This window comes from Quercus lobata, chromosome 7 (assembly GCF_001633185.2).
Source record: "Quercus lobata isolate SW786 chromosome 7, ValleyOak3.0 Primary Assembly, whole genome shotgun sequence".
Lineage (NCBI taxonomy): Eukaryota > Viridiplantae > Streptophyta > Magnoliopsida > Fagales > Fagaceae > Quercus > Quercus lobata.
Genome location: NC_044910.1, coordinates 16,172,439 through 16,197,112, shown reverse-complemented (window position 1 = coordinate 16,197,112; position 24,674 = coordinate 16,172,439). Strand labels below are relative to the sequence as shown.

The 24,674-nt window shown below is 30.5% G+C and overlaps 1 protein-coding gene and 2 long non-coding RNA genes across 5 annotated transcripts in view; all 3 read left to right on the top strand.

Annotated features, from left to right (window-relative positions):
• Positions 1 to 692: 692 nt before the first annotated feature.
• Positions 693 to 1,896, top strand: LOC115952623. Its single transcript, XR_004083485.1, has 3 exons — positions 693 to 877; positions 1,258 to 1,310; positions 1,365 to 1,896. It is a non-coding gene; the product is annotated as an uncharacterized LOC115952623 (long non-coding RNA).
• A 41-nt stretch (positions 1,897 to 1,937) lies between these two features.
• On the top strand, positions 1,938 to 4,559 carry LOC115952624. Of its 2 annotated transcripts, none has more exons than XR_004083487.1 (3): positions 1,938 to 2,037; positions 3,250 to 3,408; positions 4,245 to 4,559. It is a non-coding gene; the product is annotated as an uncharacterized LOC115952624 (long non-coding RNA). The 2 variants fall into 2 exon arrangements; XR_004083486.1 differs by lacking the exon at positions 1,938 to 2,037 and adding an exon at positions 2,684 to 2,991.
• A 7,708-nt stretch (positions 4,560 to 12,267) lies between these two features.
• The window catches only part of LOC115954154 (protein DETOXIFICATION 22-like), a 29,450-nt gene continuing 17,043 nt past the window's right edge, over positions 12,268 to 24,674 (top strand). Inside the window, exons 1-2 of one of the 2 annotated variants that reach the window (XM_031072056.1) lie at positions 12,268 to 12,501; positions 15,602 to 15,864. In XM_031072056.1, the coding sequence (XP_030927916.1) occupies positions 15,616 to 15,864 (249 nt within the window). In that variant the 5' untranslated portion in view covers positions 12,268 to 12,501; positions 15,602 to 15,615. Of the gene's footprint in view, positions 12,502 to 15,601; positions 15,865 to 24,674 lie in introns of those variants that run through there. The other variant, XM_031072057.1, reaches the window with a different exon arrangement.

Here is a 24,674-nt window from a genome sequence, read left to right as displayed (position 1 = left end):
TAGTCGGTTGCTTAGATTGGATTATTTTTCATAAAGTACTAGTGTTGAAGAAATGAGCTTACCTACTAAATAAATAATGAAATGAATTTAATTTTCTCTGCATTAGAATTTATAAATATATAGTATTTGAGTAGATGATTAAATTTCTTTTGCTTTTATCAACTGTAAATATTATGTTTAAATAATAGTAAGTCTATCACAAATTATTTTATAATATTTTTACAAATTGTTTATGTGGCAAACCTTTACTGGTTCTTATTCGGGCTCACTATTAGCATAATTTTTTTCACTTATCAATAACTCCTCACTGTATCAACAATTTATTAAAAAAAAAAATTGTGAAAAAATTTGTTGTTCTAACATTTTCTGGAGACCAAGAAGTTTTTACCTAGAACCCGAAGGAAAAACTATTTCCAATACGCTGATCAAACGGACAAGAACTACATCGTGGACTTTTTGACAAGCAACTCGTGTTGCTCTAGGATTGATTGAAAAAAGGACAAAGAGATTTGCTAATCTATATATATATATATAACCGAAACTTTTAAAGCTCCCACAATTTTCCTCATCAGCATTATTAAAAAAAAAAAAAAGTGGAAAAAAATAGCAAACGAAAATAGAGGATAAAAAACTATTAAAAAAAAAAACTAAAACCCTTAACTATTTCTCCCTAGAAACAAACCCGATAAAAACCTATTTCTCTGACTCTCTGTCTCTCCTTCAAACATTGCAAGACCCATACGCAGGAACCCAAAAACAGAAAACCTAGACACAGAGCTTTCTCTCTTCCCTGGCAACGATAAGCTTCAATTGAAGAAAGTGAAATAGATAGCCATTCTCTTTGATTTTCGGGTTGTGGCCTACTTCCTCTCAAAAGGTAATCTCCTCCGCCCATAAACACCGCCGCTGATGGGTTCCTACTCTTTCTCTGATAAAAAAACTTCCTGTTATTTCTTTCTCTGATGGGTTCCTCTTTCTCTGAACCAACACCTCCGATGGGTTCCCATTCTTTCTCTGTTTTTTTTTTTTAAAAAACAAAAAACAAATCTAAAAGGTAAATTAGATTTGTTATATGTTTTCAAATTTTACAATTTTAGTTGGCTTTGGTTCTAGATTTAAATTCAGAAATTAGGGCTTAGAAAATAGGATTCTGATGTGACTTATTAAATGTTTTCGTTTATATATATATATATATATATATATTTTTTTTTTCTTTAATTCGTCTCTTTGGATTTAAATCATTCAGTTTCTTTGCAGAGATGAAGTGGAATTTTTCACAATGTAGAGACCCTAATTTCATCACAACAAAGGTATTAATTTCTTTTTCTAATATTCTCTTCAATTATGGTTTGTTGTCAATTTAGGAATTTTTGTTCATACCCCTTTTCCTCTCTATTTATTGATATGAGGGAAAACCCCTAGAAGATGAAATCCTATCTGAGTATTAATGGTTAGTGATCTTTTAAACTTAATCATGTCACTTTAATTTTCAAGTTTTGTTTTCCCACTTATCTGTTCTGTTATTCGTAAGGGGGAGTGAAATTGGGGAATTCTGTTGGTTTGATCTACTTTTGGTTTTTTGGGTTGCTATGGTTGAATGGTTGGCCTTTGGTTCAATGCCCTTAAAAAGGGGTTTTTAGCAAATTTTTAATTGTGTAGTTTCGGTATTTGATGTCCTCCACCATATGAATTCTCAGTTTATGCTCTATTTGTATTAATATGAGACCTTTATTATTATTGTTTTTTTATTATTTTTTTTTATTTAATTAAAGTTTCTAGGTTATCTCAAGCTTTGGTTTCATGTTTAGTCTCTATTTATTTTGTATTTTAGTTTGATCCAAATCTTCTTTAAGAGTAGCATCTAGATTTTTGAGGGGTTTTGTTTGATTCTTTGTTTGGTTGCAGACCCCAGCTACTTTTCCAATGTTCTTCAGTAACCCACGGGATTATTTTCTGCTTTCTGTTATGCACAGTTAAAGACCAAATCTATATAGTTTAGAAGCTGTCTGCAAATTCCAGCAATAGCAAAGTGAAAAGGTAGAGCTGTGTTTTTCCTTCTTCTATATCTATTTTTGAAGCATATTTCCTAAGTCTTTACTATCATCCAAGATGATATATTGATTGTTGAATCTAATGGGCAAATTGTGGGTTATTTTTCTTTGCTATGTTGCCATAACATAGAACAACGGGGTCTTTTGGGATTAAGTGAAGCGCTTATTATTTAGCTTTTTGTTTTATTCTATTTCCGGGCTTGAGAATACTAGATACTTTGAAGAAGCTTTCTTGTCAGGGTTTTCAGATTTTAGTTCTGCTGACTTCAATTTTGTTTTCATGGTAAGAGGATTTAATCTTGGTGATTAATTTTCCTTGCTATTTAGTTGGATTCTTCTTGGGGTGGGGGAAGGACATTATGGGTGGTTGGTTTTGATGCCTTGCTATTTTGCATGGCTTTACTTATAGTAAGGCCAGATTGTAGATTGTCCCAAAATGCTATTTTACAGAATATTTTGATGTCAAATATATTTTCACCATTAACAATCAAAAAAAAAAGTGAAGCGCTTATTATTTTAGACTCTAACGTTTCTTTTAAACTTCTCAAGTTGCATAGTTCTTCTTCTTCCCCCAACCCCCCCAGCCCCCCAAGAAAAAAAAAAACCATTTATTTCTTCTCCTTCTCTTTCTATTTGTTCTCCTCCCTCTCACTACCTCTCTGTACTTTATTTCCAAAGGTTAGATCTCTTCTCTCATTTTATAATTTATTAATCAAATTATACCCATCTTTGACACAATCCAAAAGGTACAATGAACGGCCAAAATTGATTTAAACTTCTTAACCTCTTGCGATTGCCGCAACAGTTGTTTTTATTCTTCTTACACACGTATAAGGATATTGGAGAGTAAGCGGTGGACAAACAAGAGTCAGAGTTGTTGTTCTTTCCATCTCCTCAATACTCAGTCTCCACTCCCATTTGAGCCAACTCCTCCAAGAGGGTCACTCTCTCTCTCTCTCCGACTAAATCCATTTTAGTACGAATAGCATTAGATATTCTTGAATCGTTTTAACTTTTATTTAGTTTTACTAATTGGTTTATATTTGAATTGCTTTTAGTTTGAGTATTGTTGGTTTCAAAAGTCGATTTGGATTATAATAGTCTAATCACACCTAAGAATTTGTTCAATTAATTGGGTTTGTTCGTTTGTTTCCATCTCATTAATTTTTTAATATAATTTCTTATTATGATTTTGTAGCCGATAAAGGTAATCGTAAATGTGCACACAGAGATGGATGGAGAGAGATTAAGAGAGGAATTCTAGGACTGTCAAACTACTACCATGTCAAATCATCACCCACCTTCAACCCTACCTCTTGACACCTTCATATACTGCAAGAACCACTACCAGTACAGGGTACTTTTAACAACAAAAATTTGTGTTAAATATTATTTAGGTTTTGTTATTTGTTTTTTTTTTTTAGATTTAATTTTGTGAAAAATAATTATTAATATAACTCATATTTGTAGTCTAATTATTGTGTTGATGGTTTAATTAGGCCGACAACTGTTCACAATTGCTTATGTTTCACTATCATCATTCTTTTGAACCCTTGAAAGGGTGAGCTTCAGTAATTTGAAATAAAATGATTTAGAGAGAAGATAAAGGTTTTCACTTACCAAAAAAAAGGAAAGAAGATAAGGTTTTAGTCAATACGCTTTCTATGTTGCTCCTATGGTCATAAGGCTAATCTTCATTTTTCAGTATTCAAACTAACATTATTGTTGCTGTGTGCTGCTATACTAAGGCCTGGTGCTGCTGTTTGTGAAATTTTGTTGTTGTTGTTGTACATGCTAATATGCATTATGCTTCTATTGTACTTAGTGTTAGCTTAATTGTGATAATTGGTAATTTTTGGCATTGTACTAGGAATTGATGCAAAGTCTAGGATGTTTTGGTAGTTATTGGCAGATTCTTAAAAAAGCACTTAGTGAGAAATATTAACATAGGTTGTGTTTGTTTGCTTCATGTTAATAGAAGGTTGCAAGGAAATTCAAATGTTAATAAAAAGTTGGCCTCTTAAGAGTGTGCCACCTCAGCTTTGGAGTCTTCACAATTTTACACCTCAACAATATTTTTAATTTTTATTTTTAGCACGGTATTTTAGTTAAATATTTTACTTAGTTTGAACTTAGAACTACTTTGAACCCGATAATGCACTCCCCCTCTCTCTATCTCTGTAACCTCAATAGGCTATGGCTGCTACCGTGATTTCAAATATCTCTAATAGCAACCTCTGAGGACAACCATCCAAAGGCAAGATGGAATGTGGGGTACCGCTGCAAGTGTTGCCTTGAAAAGAAAAGACTGCAGTTGATTCAAATGCTCCAACTACTGCTTGCAGTGCACACAAGACTGAGACCGCTGCAAGTGTTGCCTTGAAAAGAAAAGACTGCAATTGATTCAAATGCTCCAGCTACTGCTTGCAGTGCACACAAGACTGAGACAGGGCTGATGAATAACTTTATATGTAATAACATTATAACCTTATCTCACAAAGATCAAGGTCCTTAATGTTTTTCTTTTAATATGTTTTATTTATTTATTTAAATGGATGTAGTTTATTTAAAGATATGTAAAGCATTCTTGTGTTTGCATGTTGTGCTCCCTTTCTACTGTTTATTAATTGCACCATATATGACTTTTCAAATGATACTCCTAAATGTGATTTTTAAAGCACATTAATGATTACAAGAACAAGGAATAAACAACTAGGATTACCAGGATTTTGTAAATACACTGAATAATAGAAGGGATTATGTTAAAAAAAATGATAGAGACCTTAAATTTCATGAAAGAAAGGATGCAATTGATAATAGATGTAGGATGCCTACCAGTAGTTTGAGGTTGTTAACTAAAGGTACAAATAAGTAATACAAAGTTAGATGTTGTTTTTAACTTTGTACTTAGGTAGAACACAACAATCAAATTTCTCATATTGGTGTAGTGTTTTAAGAGATTTGAACTTCGATAAATACTCATGTATTATTTAACAATCTTAAAAATAAATAAATAAAATTATTTTCGAACTTAGTTATTAATTTTCCTGTGCATCGCACGGGTTAGCGACTAGTTAATACAATAGCAGAGCCAGAAAGTTTTCCCAGGTAGGGCCAAGCTAAATATAATATAACTTTTAAGTAAAAAAAAATTATATATTAATAGTTAAACAATCACTCAAAATTGTCCATATTGTCAAAATTTAGGATAAGTTTTAAGGAGATAATATCTATTTGCTTAGATTCACATTATTGAACCTTTTTAGACGGTTTATCATTTTAGACGGGATCTATCAGCATTTAAAATTTTCGAATCTTAAATATTTTTTCTTTTAAAATATGCATAAATTGTGGATATTTTGCTCATAGATTATTCACACTTTAGATAATGGTGTAAACTCAGTGAGATAAAAGCAAACATTTAAGAAAGCTCTAAACCGAATATAACTACATTAATGTACAATAAACAAAACCATTTTATAAAATATATATGACATTTACACTAAACTAACCTTATCATTTTGCATTAGGCTATAGCATAGTAACAGGTAATCAACAACACATACCCATTTCTACCCAAAATAAAACAACACGTACTCATAAAAAAAAAAAAAATACAACAATAAAGTATATAAACAAAAATGTAAAGAAATTGGACAGTCGAAAGTTTTTTTTAAGAAAAAAAAAAAAAGAAATTGGAAAATAGACACAAATTAAAACACAGCTGCATATAGCACACAGTATCTCAAAACAAAAGCAGTGGTTTTAGCGTTCTGCTAGGTGCTAGAGCCTAAAACCGATGAAAGACCATGCACTGACATAGAGGGGATTGGGCCGATTGGCAACGTGATGGGAAGGTGGAATATGTAGATTAGTTTGTTTGTTTGTTTTATTTTTTTATTTTTTTAATACATTGATGATATATGGTAATTTGGATTTTGGAATGTCTTAGGAGGAAAATTTAGGTTTTTCCAATTTTCCTTTGGAGGGTCATGGGCTGGGGAATGGGCATAGTTATTTTTTTGGTCTTTATGTATCATTTAAAAAACATTTTATACCAATTAAATTACTTGAGTTTTCTTGGATTGCTTTGACAATTTGAGTCAAATTCTGAAATTTGAAGGTAGGCTAAGGTGTAATAGTTTTGGGTAAATCATGATATGTTACCCTCTCTAAAGGAACATTTGAAAAGCTAGGGGGGCCATTGCCCCAAATAATTCAATATTTATAACTAAATTGAGAGAGTCAAACCACAAGGGGGTCACTTGTACTTTTTCTTAGTTACACTTTTTTTTTTTTTTTTGTCAAGTCTCCAAAAATTTCTTTCCTATCTCAATTGATTGGTGTCTCAGTATTGAGAAAATTTGCTAATTAGGATTGTGAACAAGTTGAGCCAATTGAGCATTAAAAGTTCAAATTTGATTTATTCAATTTTATTTGAATACTAGTTGAGTTTCAGCTAATCACCAAACTAAATTACATGTTCAAGTGGAAATCGTTTTCTTGTAAGACAAACTTAAACTTATTAATGAGCTACTTGATCAATTTAGTCTTTTCCTATCTATATATGGTAAATACCACAATCAAAATTTCACTAGTAATTAATAACTATATCATAGTGTAAACACTCGATTTTGCACCCATGATTTAATCAAGGAGAATGACTGGAATGACCATCCATGTATCTCGAAAGTCATGATTGCATTACATGCATCAATTTGTTTTGGAATTACATGCATTAATTTGTTCATTGCATATCATAAAAATAATCTTAAGATTCTAACGGTCGCGATGATATGTTTGGTTTCCAAATCAGACCATCGGATCGAAAGATATCGCATGATCAAGTTTGCACGGTCAACATGCATTGTATCTAGGTCAGGTCGACCATACACGATTAATTTAAATTGATTCTAATTGGTTAAAAAATTAAAATTAATTAAATAATTTTGTGATTGATTGATAATTATTGTTTAAAATAGGACTGCATGCATAGGACTAAAAGGGATGATTGGATAACAAAAAAATTGTTAATAATCTGAATTTTATCAAGATTTATTTTAGGGTATTTATCTACAAGATAATTATTCTTGAAAAAGCCTGAATTATCGAGATTAGAGATAAAAATCATAGAATAAGGATGAGAACACGTCTAAGTACAAAGACCGGATCAAAAAACCCTAAAAAGAGAGTGCATTTTTGCACCCAAACACAGAAGAATGTTCGGCATCCAACAGCACCATTCATCACTTTTGGAGTGCTGAACGGCACTTTAAAAGTGCTTAATTGCCCCCTTTTGGGCTTTGGCCCAACACCCTTTGGGTGACAATAAGGCACACCATTTTCAATCTTTTCACAGAAGGGTGCATCCGATTTCGCATCCTAATCGTCCATGCCTATTTTTTAGAGTCTTCTGGCCTCTATAAATAGAGACTGAATCTCATAATTCAACTCCTTTTTTTTTAACGCTCTGAGAGGCATACGTTTTGAGACTCTCAAATTGCTAATATTTGCTAATCCTCTCTAATATTTGCTGCTAAAATTAAGGTTTTTAGCTTTCAAAGATAATTGAATAAGTTTCTTTGAATCCTAATACATCCTCTCAAGGACAAGGAGTGCTTATGCAAGAGGTTGTTTTCAATCACCCTATTCTTCTTTATGCTTCTTGTTTATAATGATGCATGTTTTTTTTTTCATAACATGATTTATTAACTATTTTTTTGGTTTAAAGCATGATCTTGAATTTCTTGTATATAATTGTTACAATCTCTTTCTTAATTTCAACTATCTGCATATAACCAATTAATTTTTAAAATAAAAACGAATCTACATCTTTCTTTGATGTAGATATGAATTTTTCTTAATCAAAAATGGATTTGCATCTTTCTTATATGTAGATCTGAATTTTTCGTAATCAAAAAATGGATCTACATCTTCATTAGATGTAGATCTAAATTTTTCTCAAATCAAAAACTGATTTGTATCTTTCTTAGATATAGATTTAATTTTTTTTTAAACATATACAAATTCTGAAACAAAGAAAAAGATTATGCATGATTGTGTTTATGGTTATTTTTGTTTTGATTGTTTCATAATGCAGAAATTTATGTTATGAGTAAAATTCTCTTCATAAAAAATCTTTTCCATATTTTTTAAACATATAAAAATAGATCTGGTTTTTCTGTCATAAAAAAAAAAAGAAAAAAAAAACCATCTTTTTAGTTCTTAAAAATAGATTTGATCTCTTATAAATCAAAAACCATTTTTTTTAATTAAGTTCTTAAAAACAAATCTAACATTTTTCAAATCAAAAGACTTTGTGATATGTAATAAAAAAACAAATCTGAATTTTTATCTCCAAAAACCATTTTTTCTACATATTACAAAACAGATCTGGCACTTTTGACAAATCAAATATCAATTTTTTTTTATCACTAAAACAGATTTGAATTTTTTTTAACAAAGAAGAGAATGGATTCATAAATAAACTTATGTGATTTAATTTTTATTTCACATGTTCAACATATCATTCATAGCATGCAAAAGGGTACATAGGTCACAAGAGTCTAGAAGACCAGACTCTGTCTGGGCGGACTGGGTGCTTAACACCTTCCCATTCCGTAACTTAACCTCCAAATTTTGGTCTTCGGATAAGTAGATCTAAGCCTTGTCTTTTCTTTTATTTTGGGTAGAATGTAACTAGGACAAAAAGCTATGTAATTGTTTGGTAGTTTGTAACTAAGACCCAAAGCCATGTAATTTTCAATTTTTCAATTATGTATTTTTTATTCAATCAATAAAAGGAAACAATTCAGTCATGTATTTACATTTAGTTTTTCTTATTTTTTGTATAAAAAATAAGTGGCGACTCCACACCACTTACCCAATAAGAGAGATGCCCTAAAAAGTACTCCAAAAAAATCTCTCTTTTTTTTTAGAGGCCTAATTTTTCCCGGTCTCTCACACATAGTTGAAATCATAATGTCCGAGTTATTTAGATAGAATGGTTTCCATTTATGAACTTATAAAATTTAGATTCAACAATGTGAAATTATTAAAAATCATATATATAACTTTTACTATAAAATGGATAATTTATATTTTCAATAAATTATAATTAATATTGATATCATACACACTGTTTTTACAAGGAGATCATCATCATATACGTGTAAGTTTATATTCTGGCATTTGTATTTGTGAATATTTCGTAGTTTGATCTGATATGTACATGTTTGTGACAATTTGATCTATATAAGCTTTTATTTTGATGCAATTTAGTGTTATTGTGATAGAATCAACTAATTTCCTGTGATATGACTTTATTCAAGATGTTTTTCCTTAGTTTTAGTTCAATCGAGATGATTTAGTTCATGCTCTATGATTTCAAGATGATGCAAATTGCTTTGGTCAATTATGTAACTTAGTCAATTTAGGAACTTAGTCATTTAAATATTTCTCATTCTCTTTAGTTGTTAACTTGTGTGTATTTCAAAGATCTTATTAAGTTAGGCATTTTCAAACCCCAAACCCTAGTCTTCGAGGTAAGATAACACTTCAAGATAGTAGTAATATCTTGAGAACCATCTCAAGGTAACAACAATCCTTCTATAATCATTTTAAGTAACCTGAATAGGTAATTAACAAACCAAGATTAATCTAAAATTGGTTTTAGTTCAAACACATATCGAAAGCATTTGAGCACCAAGAAACCCTAATTATAAGGCTAGCACATTCATTCTATTCCAACCATTCAAAAAGAAAAGAAAAAAGTGGATTTAATTCAAACTATCTCGATTTACCATTTATACTTGTATGCAAGGTTGATTTTTCCAAAATGGGGTTATAGGTAACTTTAGCGTCTGTTTGGTTAGGGAGATGGAAAAGTGGGAGAATAGAAGAGATTTTAGTTTCCCTCTGTGTTTGGTTGGTGGTGAAAAAGTGAAGGGATGGAAAAAATGAGTGTATAAATTTACTCATATGCATTTGTTAAAAATATTGCTTAATTAAAAAAAAAAAAAAAAAAAAGGCAAAAAACCAAAAAAGGGTAATCACCCAAATTTATTGAAAAAAAAAATCATGCACACAAAAAAAAAGTTAAAAAAAAAAAAAAAATTCATGTCTAGTTAAACCCCAAAAAAGAAAAATAAAAATAAAAGAAAAGAAGAAGAGCAAAACAAAAGAAAGCATTATCATGCCCAAGAAAGCAATTAAAAAGAATAAATAAATAAATTTGGACAAATACAATTTTGGCAGGACAGGGGAGAAAACACACAGGCCTCACCAATTTTTCATCATCAACAAAATACCCATAAAATCAATTTTTTCTCAACTTTTCTGTCCCCAATTTTCTATGCTCCCTATTTCACCCTAACCAAATGGACCCTTTGAATCAAACTCCTACCTTTACATGAAGTACCTCTTTTCTATGAATATTTTCCTTAAATTTCCCCTTTGATCTCCAAAAATCAGGGCTAAGTGAGGACTTATTGCTAATTGATTAATGTTGAAAAAAAAAGGTTTGACTATGATCCTAGGAAGCTAGAGTTTCATGTTTGATGTGGAAAGATGGTTGAACATTATGTCAAGGTGTTTCTAGTGTTTTTGGAGCACAAAATTTTGTGGCTTTCGAGTGGAGAGAGAGTTTGTAATTGGTAGAATAGATCAACAATCACCTAATATCTCTCGTCAAAAGCTCTTTGCAAGTGTGCATAGTCTGCTTTGGAACTGAGAATCCCTTTTTTATTAGGGGGATTGCCAATAAGATATTGGAAGATGTGCTTACTTGAAACTTGAGGGACCAAAGACGTCCACTTAGCAAACTTCAAAGAATAATTAGGTTTTTTTGGCCTACATTTAAATTGTTGTAAATGATGTTTTCATCAATTTAAAAAAATAATAAAGATGATTTTTTTTTTTTTGGGTAAATGATGCTCTTTATTATCAAACCAAGACACTAAGAGTATGTTTGTTAACTATTTTTTTCTCTTATTTTCTATTTTCAAAAAAAAAATTATTTTTGATATTAAAAAACTTGTTTGGCAACCCAAAATGGACTGAAAACAAAATTGTTCTCAAAACTCAATATGTGAAAGAAATTGAAAACATGCAAAGACTGTTTTCAGTTTGTAATTTTCAAAAGTCAATGAAAATACATATTTAATTTAATGAATCTGTTTCATTTAATGAGTTTGCATTAGAGTTCAAATCTTAGTAACAAAATATATTAGTATTTTCTATTTTTTTCTTCAAAAAACTTTTTTATTTTTTTATTTTAACTAACCAAACATGTTTTTGATTTCAAAAATAAAATATATTTTTTTATATTCCCAAAAACAAAATTTTGAAAATAGAAAACAAAAATTGTTACCAAACATAACCTAATCGTTTTTGGTGTGGGCGGGAATTGAACCACAAATAACAAAAAAACACATATAACTATAATGAATTCCCCAGTGCAAATCAATTATTAGTGACAAGTATATTTAATTTTTTGAAAAGCTAGCATGTATTACAACTCATAATTAAATACTTTAAATATTTATTATTTCTTAATTTGTGCCTCAAGACAATCTCCTAAATTGTTCTACCTCCATCCCATATGGTCGGTCATGTTTTAAAAAATCCATTCTTTAAAGGAATATTATTTATTGCAATGTCTTTCAAATAAAGAAAGGTACAAAAAAAAAATCTTCAACATTAACCTTTATAATTTAAACTCTAGTAAAAGAGGGGTATTGACTTATGTACATGTGTATGTATGTAATGTAAGTGACAAAATGTCGAAGGCTATTCTTAAATAGAAAGTTGTGGTTATTTTTGCACCAAAATTAAAGAAAAGTGATTTTTGGAAATGAAAAAATAAATAATAGCGGTCTCTTAAGGAGGTAAGGAGCTAACTTTGTTTTTTTGTTTTGTTTTATATAAATATATATATATATATATATATATATAAAAGATAGAAATTCTACTTTAACATAATTTAAGTGTATATGTGTGTAAAGTTTCCTCCTGAAAATTTGAATCCTGACTGTTGCTCCTTACAACTCACAAGCGTTTATACTTGTAGAGTAACCATCGCACCAAAGGTGTGCGGTGGTTATTTTTGCTTTTGATTTTTTTTGTTTACTGGTGTTGTGCAGTGTACGCAACTATCCGTAGGGTATATATATATATATATATATATATATATGTACATAGACATTACTAAAAAAATGCAAAAACTTATCTCTATCTCTCTCTTCATAAATTAGGATACCTGTCTATCTTCTCTCCATAAAAACCCGTTTTATGGGTCAAAAAGACTGAGACTCAACTCATCTGCTTCTATATTTTCCTTCCATGACATCCATCCTCTCTCTCTCTCTCTCTCTCTGTGATTGAAGCAACTACAGGACGCTTGAAGTGAAATTTGGTCCATTTAGAAGGCATTTTTACAAGGCTAATTAAGGTAAGATATTCATTCCCTTGTGCATAAAAATAGTTACCTAATATCTATCTTCTCTGGGTTTACACTATTGATGCATTTCTCTGTCTCTGAAGTGAACTTTCGAACTCACTTCATTGCTACTAAACCCAAAAAGGAAAAAACATCACTGCTCCTGGTAGCAGCTCCTGCTCGTGCAATTACTTTGGGTTTGCGAGATGTGAAAGTTAGGTAGGGGAAAAAGTTATAAAAAGAAAATAAAATAAAAGTTGAAGGTTAAAATTCAATGAGTGAGATTAAGAGTGAGTTTTCAATTTTCAATCTCAATCATTGGTTCACTATTGCATGGTACAACCAGATCCGGATCATTGAGATTCTAAGGTAGAGCTTTTTTTAGATTTTAGGGAGGATAAAAAAATTAAAAAAAAATAAAAAGAGAGAGAAAATGGGATAAAAAACATTTTTTAATAAGAGTTTGGTTGAAGAGAGGGGAGAAAAAAAAATTTATGGGGTCTAGGTGTTTCCTCATTTAAATTTATCATTAAAATTACTTTTTTCCTACAAATAATAACCAATAGGATATGAATAATCTATCATTTAAAATTTATTGTGAAAATATTATGAACTTTACATTCTGTTAAAAGATCTTAACTATAGATTCCAGTTAACTCAACTGGTAAAGTATTTGATGGTTATATAAAAGATCTGAGTTTCAATTCCCACCTACACAGAAAATTGATTGATATCTTAATCTGATAATAAAAAGTGTCAATAGGATGAAACTCTTGCAAAATGTCATTATTTCCATAGTAAAAGCCAAACTTTATCCTTTTGTTCATATTATGTATCTGGTGCTTTGTTAGAAGCAACTAAAATTCTATTTTCATTTTCTCTAAATATTTGTATTTTTCCTCCCCAAAAGTTTTGTACAAATCACGCTTGTTCCTTTTCGTAAAATGGGAATAAAGGAGAGTTTTTTTTTTTTTTTTTTAATTTTTAATTACGTAAACACTACTACACATATGAATATAACTATTAATTATTATTGTTTTATAGGATAGCCAATGAATAATACTTGTGCCACATAAAAAGGTGATGTTGAGTTTACATAGGATCACCTCAATTATTTATAATTTGTCATATGGGCGAGTTGTAGCATTAACTCAATAGCGAACGATGGAAAAGAAAAGATCATCAAATTAGAATTGTCACTGTCATCGCTAACTTCATTATAAGAGGAAAAGTTATTTGGTAAATCATAAGGCGGGGTCGAGGTGATGAGTGTTGACGGTTAGGATTTATTTATTTATTTATTTATTTTTTGTGGAGAAGTAGTGTTGATAGGAGCTTGATGTACGGTTTGGCCTCCAAATACAATCTCCACACATTTTCTAGTGAATTGGATGGTTGGTAGGCGCAAGTGGGGCGTGGTCATAAATATATATATATATATATATATATATATATATATAATCATTTATGGGTTTGGTGCGTCGGGTATAGCATCATAAATAAATATATATATATATATATATATATAACCAAAATTTCTAAAACTTTCACAATTTTTCATGTTAGCATAATATTTAAATAAAATTATCATTTTATTTAAATAAAATTATTTTTTTAATCCAAAATTAAAAAGGAATGAAACTCTATCTCTAACAAGTCCAACTTAAACTCAAATTTATTATTATTATTTTTTTAAACAAAATTATTTTTTGTTTAATACAAATTTAATAAAGGATGAAACTCTATCTCTTTAACAAGTCCAATTTAAACTCAAACTCAAACTCAAACGTTAATAATTTATCTCCAAATTTGCAAGGTTAATCATGAGCACTACAAAAGCAATGCAAACTCCAATTTTTTAATTTTTTTTTTAAAGCCAAGTATAGGCATAAGCTCTTCCTATGTTATTTTCTTCTCCTTTACTTTGTTAATATATATACATATATATATATATATATATATACATATATATATATATTATGGTTTTTCATATATATTTTAAAAAGTAATTTTCGTACATGAATCACCAAACTCTCTTTATCCATTTTTTACAAGAAAAAAAACTTGCAATAATTGAAATTATTCTCTTGAATCTAACCAATTTTTCTCTTATATTTCTCTATTATTTAGTTATATATATTTTGATTTTTTTCAATAATTTCTAAGCAGTGAATCATTTGATTTTTTAAATATTTTTTGGTCTTTTAGAAGAATTAATTTCTGAATTTTTGAGTTATTTTTTTGCAGCATCTGAAACTGTCTGACAAATTTTTTGTAAATCATTGCATGTTCAAGCAATGGCTTCTTCATCAAATTGTAACACAAATTGAAGTTAAATAAGAACAAATCATGCAATGGTGTAGTTTCTTAATCAATTTAAGATTTTATAAAATTATTTTAATCTAATTATCTAATTATTCTGCTAGAGCATTTTTATGTGCAATTTTTTTGTCTATTTTATAATAACTTAAGGCATGTTTGGTAGACTGTAATAAGTACTGTAATGTAATAGTTATTCCGATGGTTTAATTATTCTTTAGTTTGATTATGTTTTTATTACAAAGAATAATTATTTCTTATAACTAGTTATTCTTCAAAATGAGGACTAATCATTCCTCTTTAAAAGAGTTGTATTAGTTATTCCTTAGTAAGTGTAATAATTTCAAAACTTAATATATTTCCAAATGAACAAACTTTCCATATACATTTAACAATTATAAAATTATAAAATCATAAAAAATAACTTATATCTCTCTCTTAAATTTAAAAAATAACAAATTTTAAGGAGATATGTATGAGTAAGTATTTCCTAAAATAAATCTTAAATTTTATTATAATGTTATAACTCACAATCAAACTTATAAATAAATTTAGTTATTACATTATAACACATTTTATTCCTAATAATAAAGATTACAATTCATGTCGTAATCTCCGTTCAGTGTACCAAACATACTAAAAGAGTTATTATGCTAATGAAAGCTTTGTGAAACATAATGAAAGCTTTCCATTCATGTTTTTTTTTTTTTTGGTTGCCAATTACCACCTAGATTTGAAGAATACAAATTCTAACATAAATTCTATTATTAATGATTTTATCATCATCGAATAGCTATTGGTGTGGACATGGAAGGAAATATCAACCAGCAGCTTCTTGGAGAAGTAACTATTGCTGATCAAGTCTCATTCAAGGACAAGTTGTGGAGTGAGACGAAGAAGCTGTGGATCCTGGCCACTCCTGCTATCTGCACCAGAGTCTCTACGTTTGGGATTTATGTCATCACTCAGGCCTTCGTTGGGCACATTGGCTCCACGGAATTAGCAGCCTTCTCTTTCGTATATACTGTCATTCTGAGGTTCGCAAATGGCATACTGGTATGTCTTTACCAATACTGGTGTCTTTTTATTTTGATTGAAAAAAAAAAAAAATCCCACGTCGAAACATGCACCTCTTGCATCAAGAATTAAGATGTAGATCCGGTAAATAAGAAAGAGTATATAAAAATAGGACAAAACTTAGGTACAGTACCTTAAATATTGTTCCTTAGATTCCCTTCTTAAAATTTAGTCATGTGGTTACTTAACTAAAAAATACACTTCCATCCCATAAGAAAAAATCCACATGACAAAATCTTAAGAGGGGAAACCTAAGGAATAACACCTAAGTGTTGTACCTAAGTTTTTCCCATAAAAATATATGCCCAGTGGCCAAATCAAGAGTTTAATTCATTGGGACAAGATTAAAAGCTAAGTTTTGAAAGAAAAATTAGTTCTTGAATATTAATTAATTATAATTAGGAAAAAAATTAGGAAAAAAATGGCTTTAGAGAATTGAATTATCCTCACCTCAGCCAAATCAAGGGCTTGGAAATTGTTTGTAGATATAGAAATTATGTTTACTACAAATTAGAGTTAACAGGAATAAAATACGCAAAATACATTCTCATGGCTGTTGGAATGTTAAAAAAATTATTTTAAGTAGTGTTTAAACAGGGGTTGTCAGATAATGAGCACTTTGAATTTGTGTCTCGAGTTTGTATTTTTCAATTGTTGACTTGTTGTACATCTTATCATGTACTTACGAATTTATGATAAGATGGTGATGAGGGATTATATGTGAAAAATTATTCCTTTGATCTAACATGGTATCAAAGGATTCAAAGCCTATTTATTCATCATGGAATCCACCAATTCTTCTATCCGTTATTAATTCTGTTGATTCATTTGTTAGTATCGTTACCTATTCCTCATCAATTACTCTCATTGTTTGTTCGTTTAAACCCCTTAACTCAGATTGTTTAACCTAGTATATTAACCAAGTGATTACTTAGATTAATTATTTAGATTTATGTTAAATACAAATAAATCATATCATGCAAAATAGCAGAAAGTAAATAACACCACGATATGATGACCTAAGAAAACCGATGAAACGAATCATTTCAAGGTAAAAATTTAGAGAGGATTTGACCTAACTATTCTCAAGATAAAGTAAATCCACTATAAGAGAATTGAAATTTTTACAATCAGATTTAATTGTAAATCTATTGCTACCTCCAATAGTAACTTACTGACATGATCACGTGAAAGCTCCGAATCCACAGACTCCATCTCTCTTGGATTTACACCAACACAAGCCACCTTGCTTGTGACTTTGAGATCCCACTCAAAGGTTTTAGATCACTATCAGTAATGATCTTGATGCAGCAACTATGTTTTACCAACGCTTGATTATAGATCTTACTCTGGTAGATTCTTGTGCAGTTAGAATGTACAAAACTTATCAAATCTCACAAAGAGTAACACACAAGTCTTTCAAAAGTCTGAAAAGCGTAGCTAGGGTTTCCCTTTTATATGTAAAGAAGTTGGAATGAAACCCTAAACATTTTCGCGAGCTTGGGTCTGATTTAAAAATCTGCAGAATTTCTGTGCCTGCAATTTTCAATCTGTCGAGCCTAATTCTTGATCAGTCGAGCTTGACAAAAATTTTCTTCCTTTTTAGATAGTCAACTGAACTTGAAACTTGAAACCAACACTTTTAAGCATTGCCTAACACCTAGACGAGACATGTTTTGTTCTCGGTTTGCCAACATCATAAAAATATGATTCTAAAGATTTAAACCTAAATCTTTAAAACCTAACTATCTCCACTTTGGCAATCCGTGACAAAACACACATACAAAATGTAATGCTTAAATTCAATACCTACCCAAATACAAGATATTGCCCTAATAAAATTTTTACACAACTACTAACTATTAGTTGTTAGTATAGACAGCAGCTATTGAAAGAATTAACTTGTAAAATTTCTTAAACATTGAAAACACACCATAAATGCATGTGTGGAAAATACAAGTACCATAATCTAAAAATTGAACTTTAATTCACAAAACATATTAAGAGACAATAAACACATCAATAATGAATAACCTCATCATTAATAACTATCATAACCAATAAGCACATCAAAGTTTGTGAATCAAGTATATAAACACAAAGCAAATATAAACAATGAAACATAAACATCAAAACTTAAAAAATTTAACCTAAATACAAAAACTCTACTTCCCTAAAGTACAAAAAGTCCTGAAACCTAAACCTACTCCCCCTTTTTGTTACGAATTACCAAAGGCAAAATCAGTCATGAGAGGGTGAAAGATGTGGAAAAACACTCCTATACTTCGCAAAATCTGCTCTCAAAGATGCAACCTCTGTCAACAACTCATCCAGAAGCTATCCATGAGCTGCCTAAGTAGTCATGAAGGACTGCATCATGGCACGAAGTGAGAGAGGAGGGGTAACAGTAGGGTCTACATCATCAGTACCACCAAAAGGATCTACAATTACAGTCGGATCCACAAAAGTCTCCTCAGCAACAAGCATAGTACCAGAGGTAGGAGCTGTAGTAAAAGCTTCTCCTCGTGATCTCTTTGATGTCCTAGTGCTTGGCTCAGCACTCTTCATCTGTGTCTGTCGCTATCTAAGAAAGGTGGCTGCTATGGGGACGGTGATGTGAACTATCTCTAAGGGTGGAAACTTAGACAACCCTAAAAACCTCAAAATCCTATAAATGCACATGGGAAAGAAAAAATTTCAAGCTTTACTTGTACTCCTATGAATATCAACAATGGTTTGAATAAACATAGAGGGAAAACACATAGAACCATCAGTAACAAGAGCATAAAGAAAAGCACATCTATTTATGGGAACAATATGAACATGAGAAATAGGATAGATATTATGACAAGAAATCCTCAAGTATAAAGAATTAAGCTCAATGAATTCACAAGAATTGATTCTTGGTTTAGTACCCCAAGAAAAATGTCTACCACAAAGAAGTGACATCATGTCATCAACAAAGGGAAAATCAATGTATGAGTATGTGGGTTTACGAACTACAGGCACTCCTTAAGCTTTAGAAACTATTTGCTTATTTATGGTGAACTCTTGACCTCTGATCCAGGAAGTCAAATAATGACCACTCGTCATTTCAGGATAGATAGAGAGATTTGAATAAAACTCTCTAATCAAAGCTACAGGAGGAGGATCAGACACTATGCAAAAAGATACCCAATTTCTAAACACAAAGTTCCTATGGATGGAGGGATCTAACTCACTCAAGATAATCTCTTGTTCACCTTAGACAGACCTATATTTAGTCACGGTCTTATAAGTCTCTTCACACTTATCAGTGGGAAACCTAACTCTATCAACATAAGCTGAACCAGAAAAGGATGAACCAGGGCTCCTATTTGCTCTAGTCTTAAATTTCCTACCAACCTTAGGAGCCATGACTAAGGACAAAAACAAAACAACACAACAAAACCAACGGCAGACTGCATTAAGAAGGGTTAGAGACAAGATAACATGCAATTTTGAAAAAATATATGATGCATGACATTTAAATTCTATGATGCATGCTACAATGCTCTAAAATAGTCTAATGTTGAAAAATTTACCAAGAAAATTAAGAATTTCAGAAAATCCCCAGTTTTGAAACCCCTAATTTTCAAGAAAATCCTCATATTGATCAATTGAACAACACAACAAGCATAATTCATGTTCTAATCACTCAATATATCAATAACACAAGCCAATTTTGTTCAATTTTACCAAATTTCACAAAATCTCTCAAGAACTTAAGAACCCTAAGTTCAAAAAAATTAGAAACTACAAAAATTTTGAAATTAAAGTGTGGGAATCATGTTTAAATGATGCATGATGAAAACCCCATGATTCAATTTTGATTAAAAAAAAAAATCCCATAAACATCAAAAACCCCAAATTTTGAAATGTATGAAAATCCTTAAAAAATGCATGAAAACATGTAATTTGATGAAAAAGGAAGGTCAAAAGAGTCTTACCTTAAGTGTATGAAGAAAACCTTTGAATCTTTGAACAAGAAAATGACCAAAAAAAAAATTTGTGAGAAGGGATCGAGAGAGGAATCAGAGAGAAAGAGAAAGAACAGTTTTTTAAAAAGTTTAATATGATTCCTATAAGTTAAAAAAAAAAAATTTAGAAATTGAAATCCGATCGGTCGAGAGGAATCGAAATGTACAGACTCGACTGATCGAAAGGAATCGGGAAGGAATCAAAGGAACCCGAGACTTTAAGCTGAAAACTTAATTTTCCTCTTCCCATTTCGATCAGTCGAAAAATAGACTCAATCAGTCGAATCCTGAAGAAACAAAAATTTTGAAAATTCTAGAAAATTTTTCTGCAAAATCATTTGAAAACTTGTTTTCATGATATGAGATGTACATGATTTCAAATGTTTTTCAAAACAAAACTTTTCTAAGAAGGATTCAAACTTTAACAAAATTCTTCAATCTTTTCTTTCCTCACTCCCCAAAATGCATTAAACATATCAAGAAGTTAAATCTTGGATGGCCACAAAACTTGACACACAATCACATGTACAGAGTTTAACAAAGATTTGCTTGTGATGTGTGCCTAGTAAGTGTATGAGATACTCACAAGGTGATATGTAGACAGAAAATAATCACACTTTCTACATTATTCATCACATAAGTTTGAAAATGACTATCACCTAAAGAGTTACATCATATAACTCTCACATCTCCTAAAAAACATGCTTGCAACCATGCATTTTTTTTTTTTTTTTAATATTGCTTTTTCTTTTTCTTTTGAAGTATATTTTTCTTTGTTTTTCATTTTGATTTTTGCTTCTTTTAACTAATGTACAATAACACCTTAAGTATTTTGTTGTGCAAGTGCTACACCTTACCAAGCACAGCTTTTATAATTTGCACATAGGTGTTCATGATTGGCGAGTAATAGTGGTGAGATGTTTATTTATGCCTTTCTCTTGGGATTTTTTAGTCCTTACAATCAAAAGAATGTGACTTCAAAATCAAGAGCATGTGATTAAAAACCATAAACAACTCACATAATATAAGCACTACATAGCACAAACTAGTAAAGTGCAGAAAAATAAATCTCATCATAGCTAAACAAGGTACACAGTCATGAAATGCAAATTTCATAGGCCAACCTTAATTACACACTTGAAGATGTGTAATACCAAAAAAAAAAAATTCTTTTTGGATTTTCAAAATTTTTATGACTAAAAACAAAAAGCACACATTATGCAATGAACAAATGCAAAAGCAATACATGACAATGCTCAAATAAGCTATAAAGGGTACACAAATAAGAAATATCAATTTTTTAATTAACCCATTAGTACATGTACAAACTAGCATACACTCATACAAAATTATATTTATCTCAAAATAGTCATGCACTTAGTTATGCAATACATACTTTCTATGTTTCTCCACAATATCAAGTATGTTCTAAATCAAGAGAGAGATATTATAATTCATGTAATCCTCAAGAAAAAATAAAACTAGATGCAAAATAAAATATTTTTGTCATTTTGAAAATTTTCAATGTTTTTTTTTTAATTAAAAAAAAACCTAAAACAAAAATAAAAACTTGTCCACAAATAATTGAAAGAATTATATCAAGGAAAAATAAATAACACTCACCTTAGCAAGTCTTTTCTCACTCATATGTCTTTGATTTTGTAGGTGAAAAATCATGAGAACCAAAGTGTATTTAAGAGATTATACAATTCTTCTAAGACAAACTGAAATCCTGCAATTTCCTTTCACAAGCCAACAAGCTTAAATTTTTCAAAAGCTTATGAAACAATTTATTTTGACTTGTAATAGGAGATATATTATCACATATCTTAGACTGAAACAAAGAATGCTTAAATTTCAATATATGACAATTAGGACAAATGTGATTAGAGACACCACAAAAGTAACAAACATGAACAAAGAACAATTTAGTCTAATATGACCAACAACACCACAAAGGTGACAGGTAGGCACAAAAACAGATTTCTTATGCACTCTAACAGAAGGTTTAAACGTAAGTTGAGAAACTTCAGCGTCTATATCAGAACTTTGACCTTTATCTAGCCTAGCAAAATAAGCCTTTTCTTTATGATTCCTCTTGAAAGGAGGAATATAAATTTTTGTTTTATTCTTAATAGGAACATAAACAGAAACAGATCTATTATCAATTGCAAGTTTGGCATTAGATAATTTTTTCAATTTTGCTTCAGACTTAGCTAACTTTTGTTCCAAACTTTTCATCTTTTCATCTTGAGAGGAAGATTGATTTCTCAAAAAATCATTCTTTTTATTGCTTCATCCAATCTCATAATCAATTCCTCTTTTTCAAGATTAACCAATTTTAACTCTTCCTTGAATTTCTTAGCCATTTTCATAGATTTAGTTAATTTCCTACAGAGAGTTTCACAGGCATCAATAAGATCAACAGACACATTAGTGTCCTTTTTATTCAAATCATCATGAATATGAGTAGACAAACACTTGAAGTTATCCATGACAACAAGGATCAAGGATCTCACTCAGGATGTTAATCCAATCAAAGTGAACCCACTCTAATACCACTTGTTTATTCATTTAGACCCCTTAACTCAACTTGTTTAACCTAGTATATTAACCAATTGATTACTTAGATTAATTATTCAGATCTAGGTTAAACACAAATAAATCATATCATGCAAAGCAGTGGAAAGTAAATAACACCACAATATGACAACCTAGGAAAACCGATGAAAAGAACCGCTTTAAGGTAAAAACCTTGAGAGGATTTGACCTAACTATTCTCAAGGTAAAATAAATCCATTATAAGAGAATTGAAATTTTTACAATCAGATTTAACCCTAAATCTATTGCTACCTCCAGTAGTAACTTATAGACATGACCACATGCAAACTCTAAATCCACGAACTCCTCTCCTTGGATTTACACCAACACAAGCTGCCTTGCTTGTGACTTTGAGATCCCACTCAAAGGTTTCAGATCACCATCAATAATGATTTTGATGCATCAACTATGTTTTACCAACGTTTGATTGTAGATCTTGCTCTAGTAGATTCTTGTGTAGTTAGAATGTACAAAACTTATTAGATCTCACAAAGAGTAACACACAAGTCTTTCAAAAGCCTGAAAAACGTAGCTAGGATTTCCCTTTTATATGTAGAGAAGTTGGAATGAAATCCTAAACGTTTTCGCGGGCTTGGGCCTGATTTAAAAATCTGCAAAATTTATGTGATTGGGATTTTCGATTGGTCAAGCTTGATAGAAATTTTCTTCCTTTTTCTATAGTAAGCTGAACTTGAAACTTGAAACCAACATTTTTAAGCATTGCCTAGCACCTAGACTAGACATGTTTTGTTCTCGATTTACCAACATCATAAAAATATGATTCTAAAAATTTAAACCTAAATCTTTAAAACCTAACACTCACAAATTTTGTCTGATTCATATTCCTCAAACTCACCAACACTAACTATTTTTATCGGAAAACTCAACTTATCCCTTATCTTCGTGGCCAAAATCTTTTTGGCTTCATTTGATGGCTCAAATCAATGTTTACCTCCTACCAACACAATTAATATGAACAAATACCCAAACTGGCTCATAAAACTTGGACTCTTCATGATCAACTTCTTAAGAGTTTGATCACTACCTCCTTCTTTGAAGAAATCATACCGCTGGTTGTTGTTCTCAATACATCTCATGAGATATGGACCAATTCATAATCCTCTTTCGTATCGTATTAAAAAACTATGATCCTTCAAATCCACATTCAACTCCAAAGCCTCAAGCAAGGTGATCTCTTTGTGATTCAGTTCTTACACAAAGTCAAAGCCTTGTCAGATGAATTAATGACAGTTTGTCATCCTTTTATCTCTCCAAGAATTCAATATTTAATGTATTCAAATGCCTCAACTCAAAATTTCGTGACCTTATCACAAAACTTTCTACTCATCCTGCATCGATTACTTTTCCTAAGTTGCACAATCTATTCCTAAGTCATATATTCATCAATTCTAATGCATTTTCTTCCATCAATATATCATCACTTGATGTGGCTGTAATTCTCGTTGATAAGTTCGTGGATAAAATAGTGGCTCTCTTGATCTTTTGATTACCGCAACACTAAATACCACAAAATGGTGATTTACGTCAACGATGCCAAATCTGCAATTGTATTAACCATTTTGCAACTATCTACTACCAATTCTAATTCTATACCCATACCATGCCTACATCCGCCCATTTTGTTACTTACGCTCCTCCAACTCAAGTGTTTGATTGGTTTTCTAATATCTTCACCACTCATCATGTAAGCCAAAACTTAAGTAGTTCAACAAATCATGGAAAATATCACATCCTTGATCAACTATGTTTTGGTGTTAGAGGTAGTCAGTTTGTGTGTATAGGCCCAAGAGGCCAAATTCTATTGTAAGCCCATGTATGCCTAACCTTAACTCTCTCTCCCTATATAAACCTTACTTAGGGTTCATTGTAACTAAGCGAATTGATATTATAGTGAAGATGTAGCCTTCAAGGCTTTCTCTCTGGACGTAGGCCTTTACATAAACCTTGTGTTCCCTCTCTTCTCTATACTCTCTCTGTACTTCATTAAATTTAACACCTCTAATAGTTGATAATGGTAAAGACTTTCATATTTCTCACTTTGGCTCTACTTCTATTTGTTGTCCTTTATATTCTTTCTATTTATTTAATGTTATCCATGTTCCCTACATGAAATCTTTACTTTATGCATAACAATTTAGTAAAGATTCTTTGAATTTCATCCCTAATATT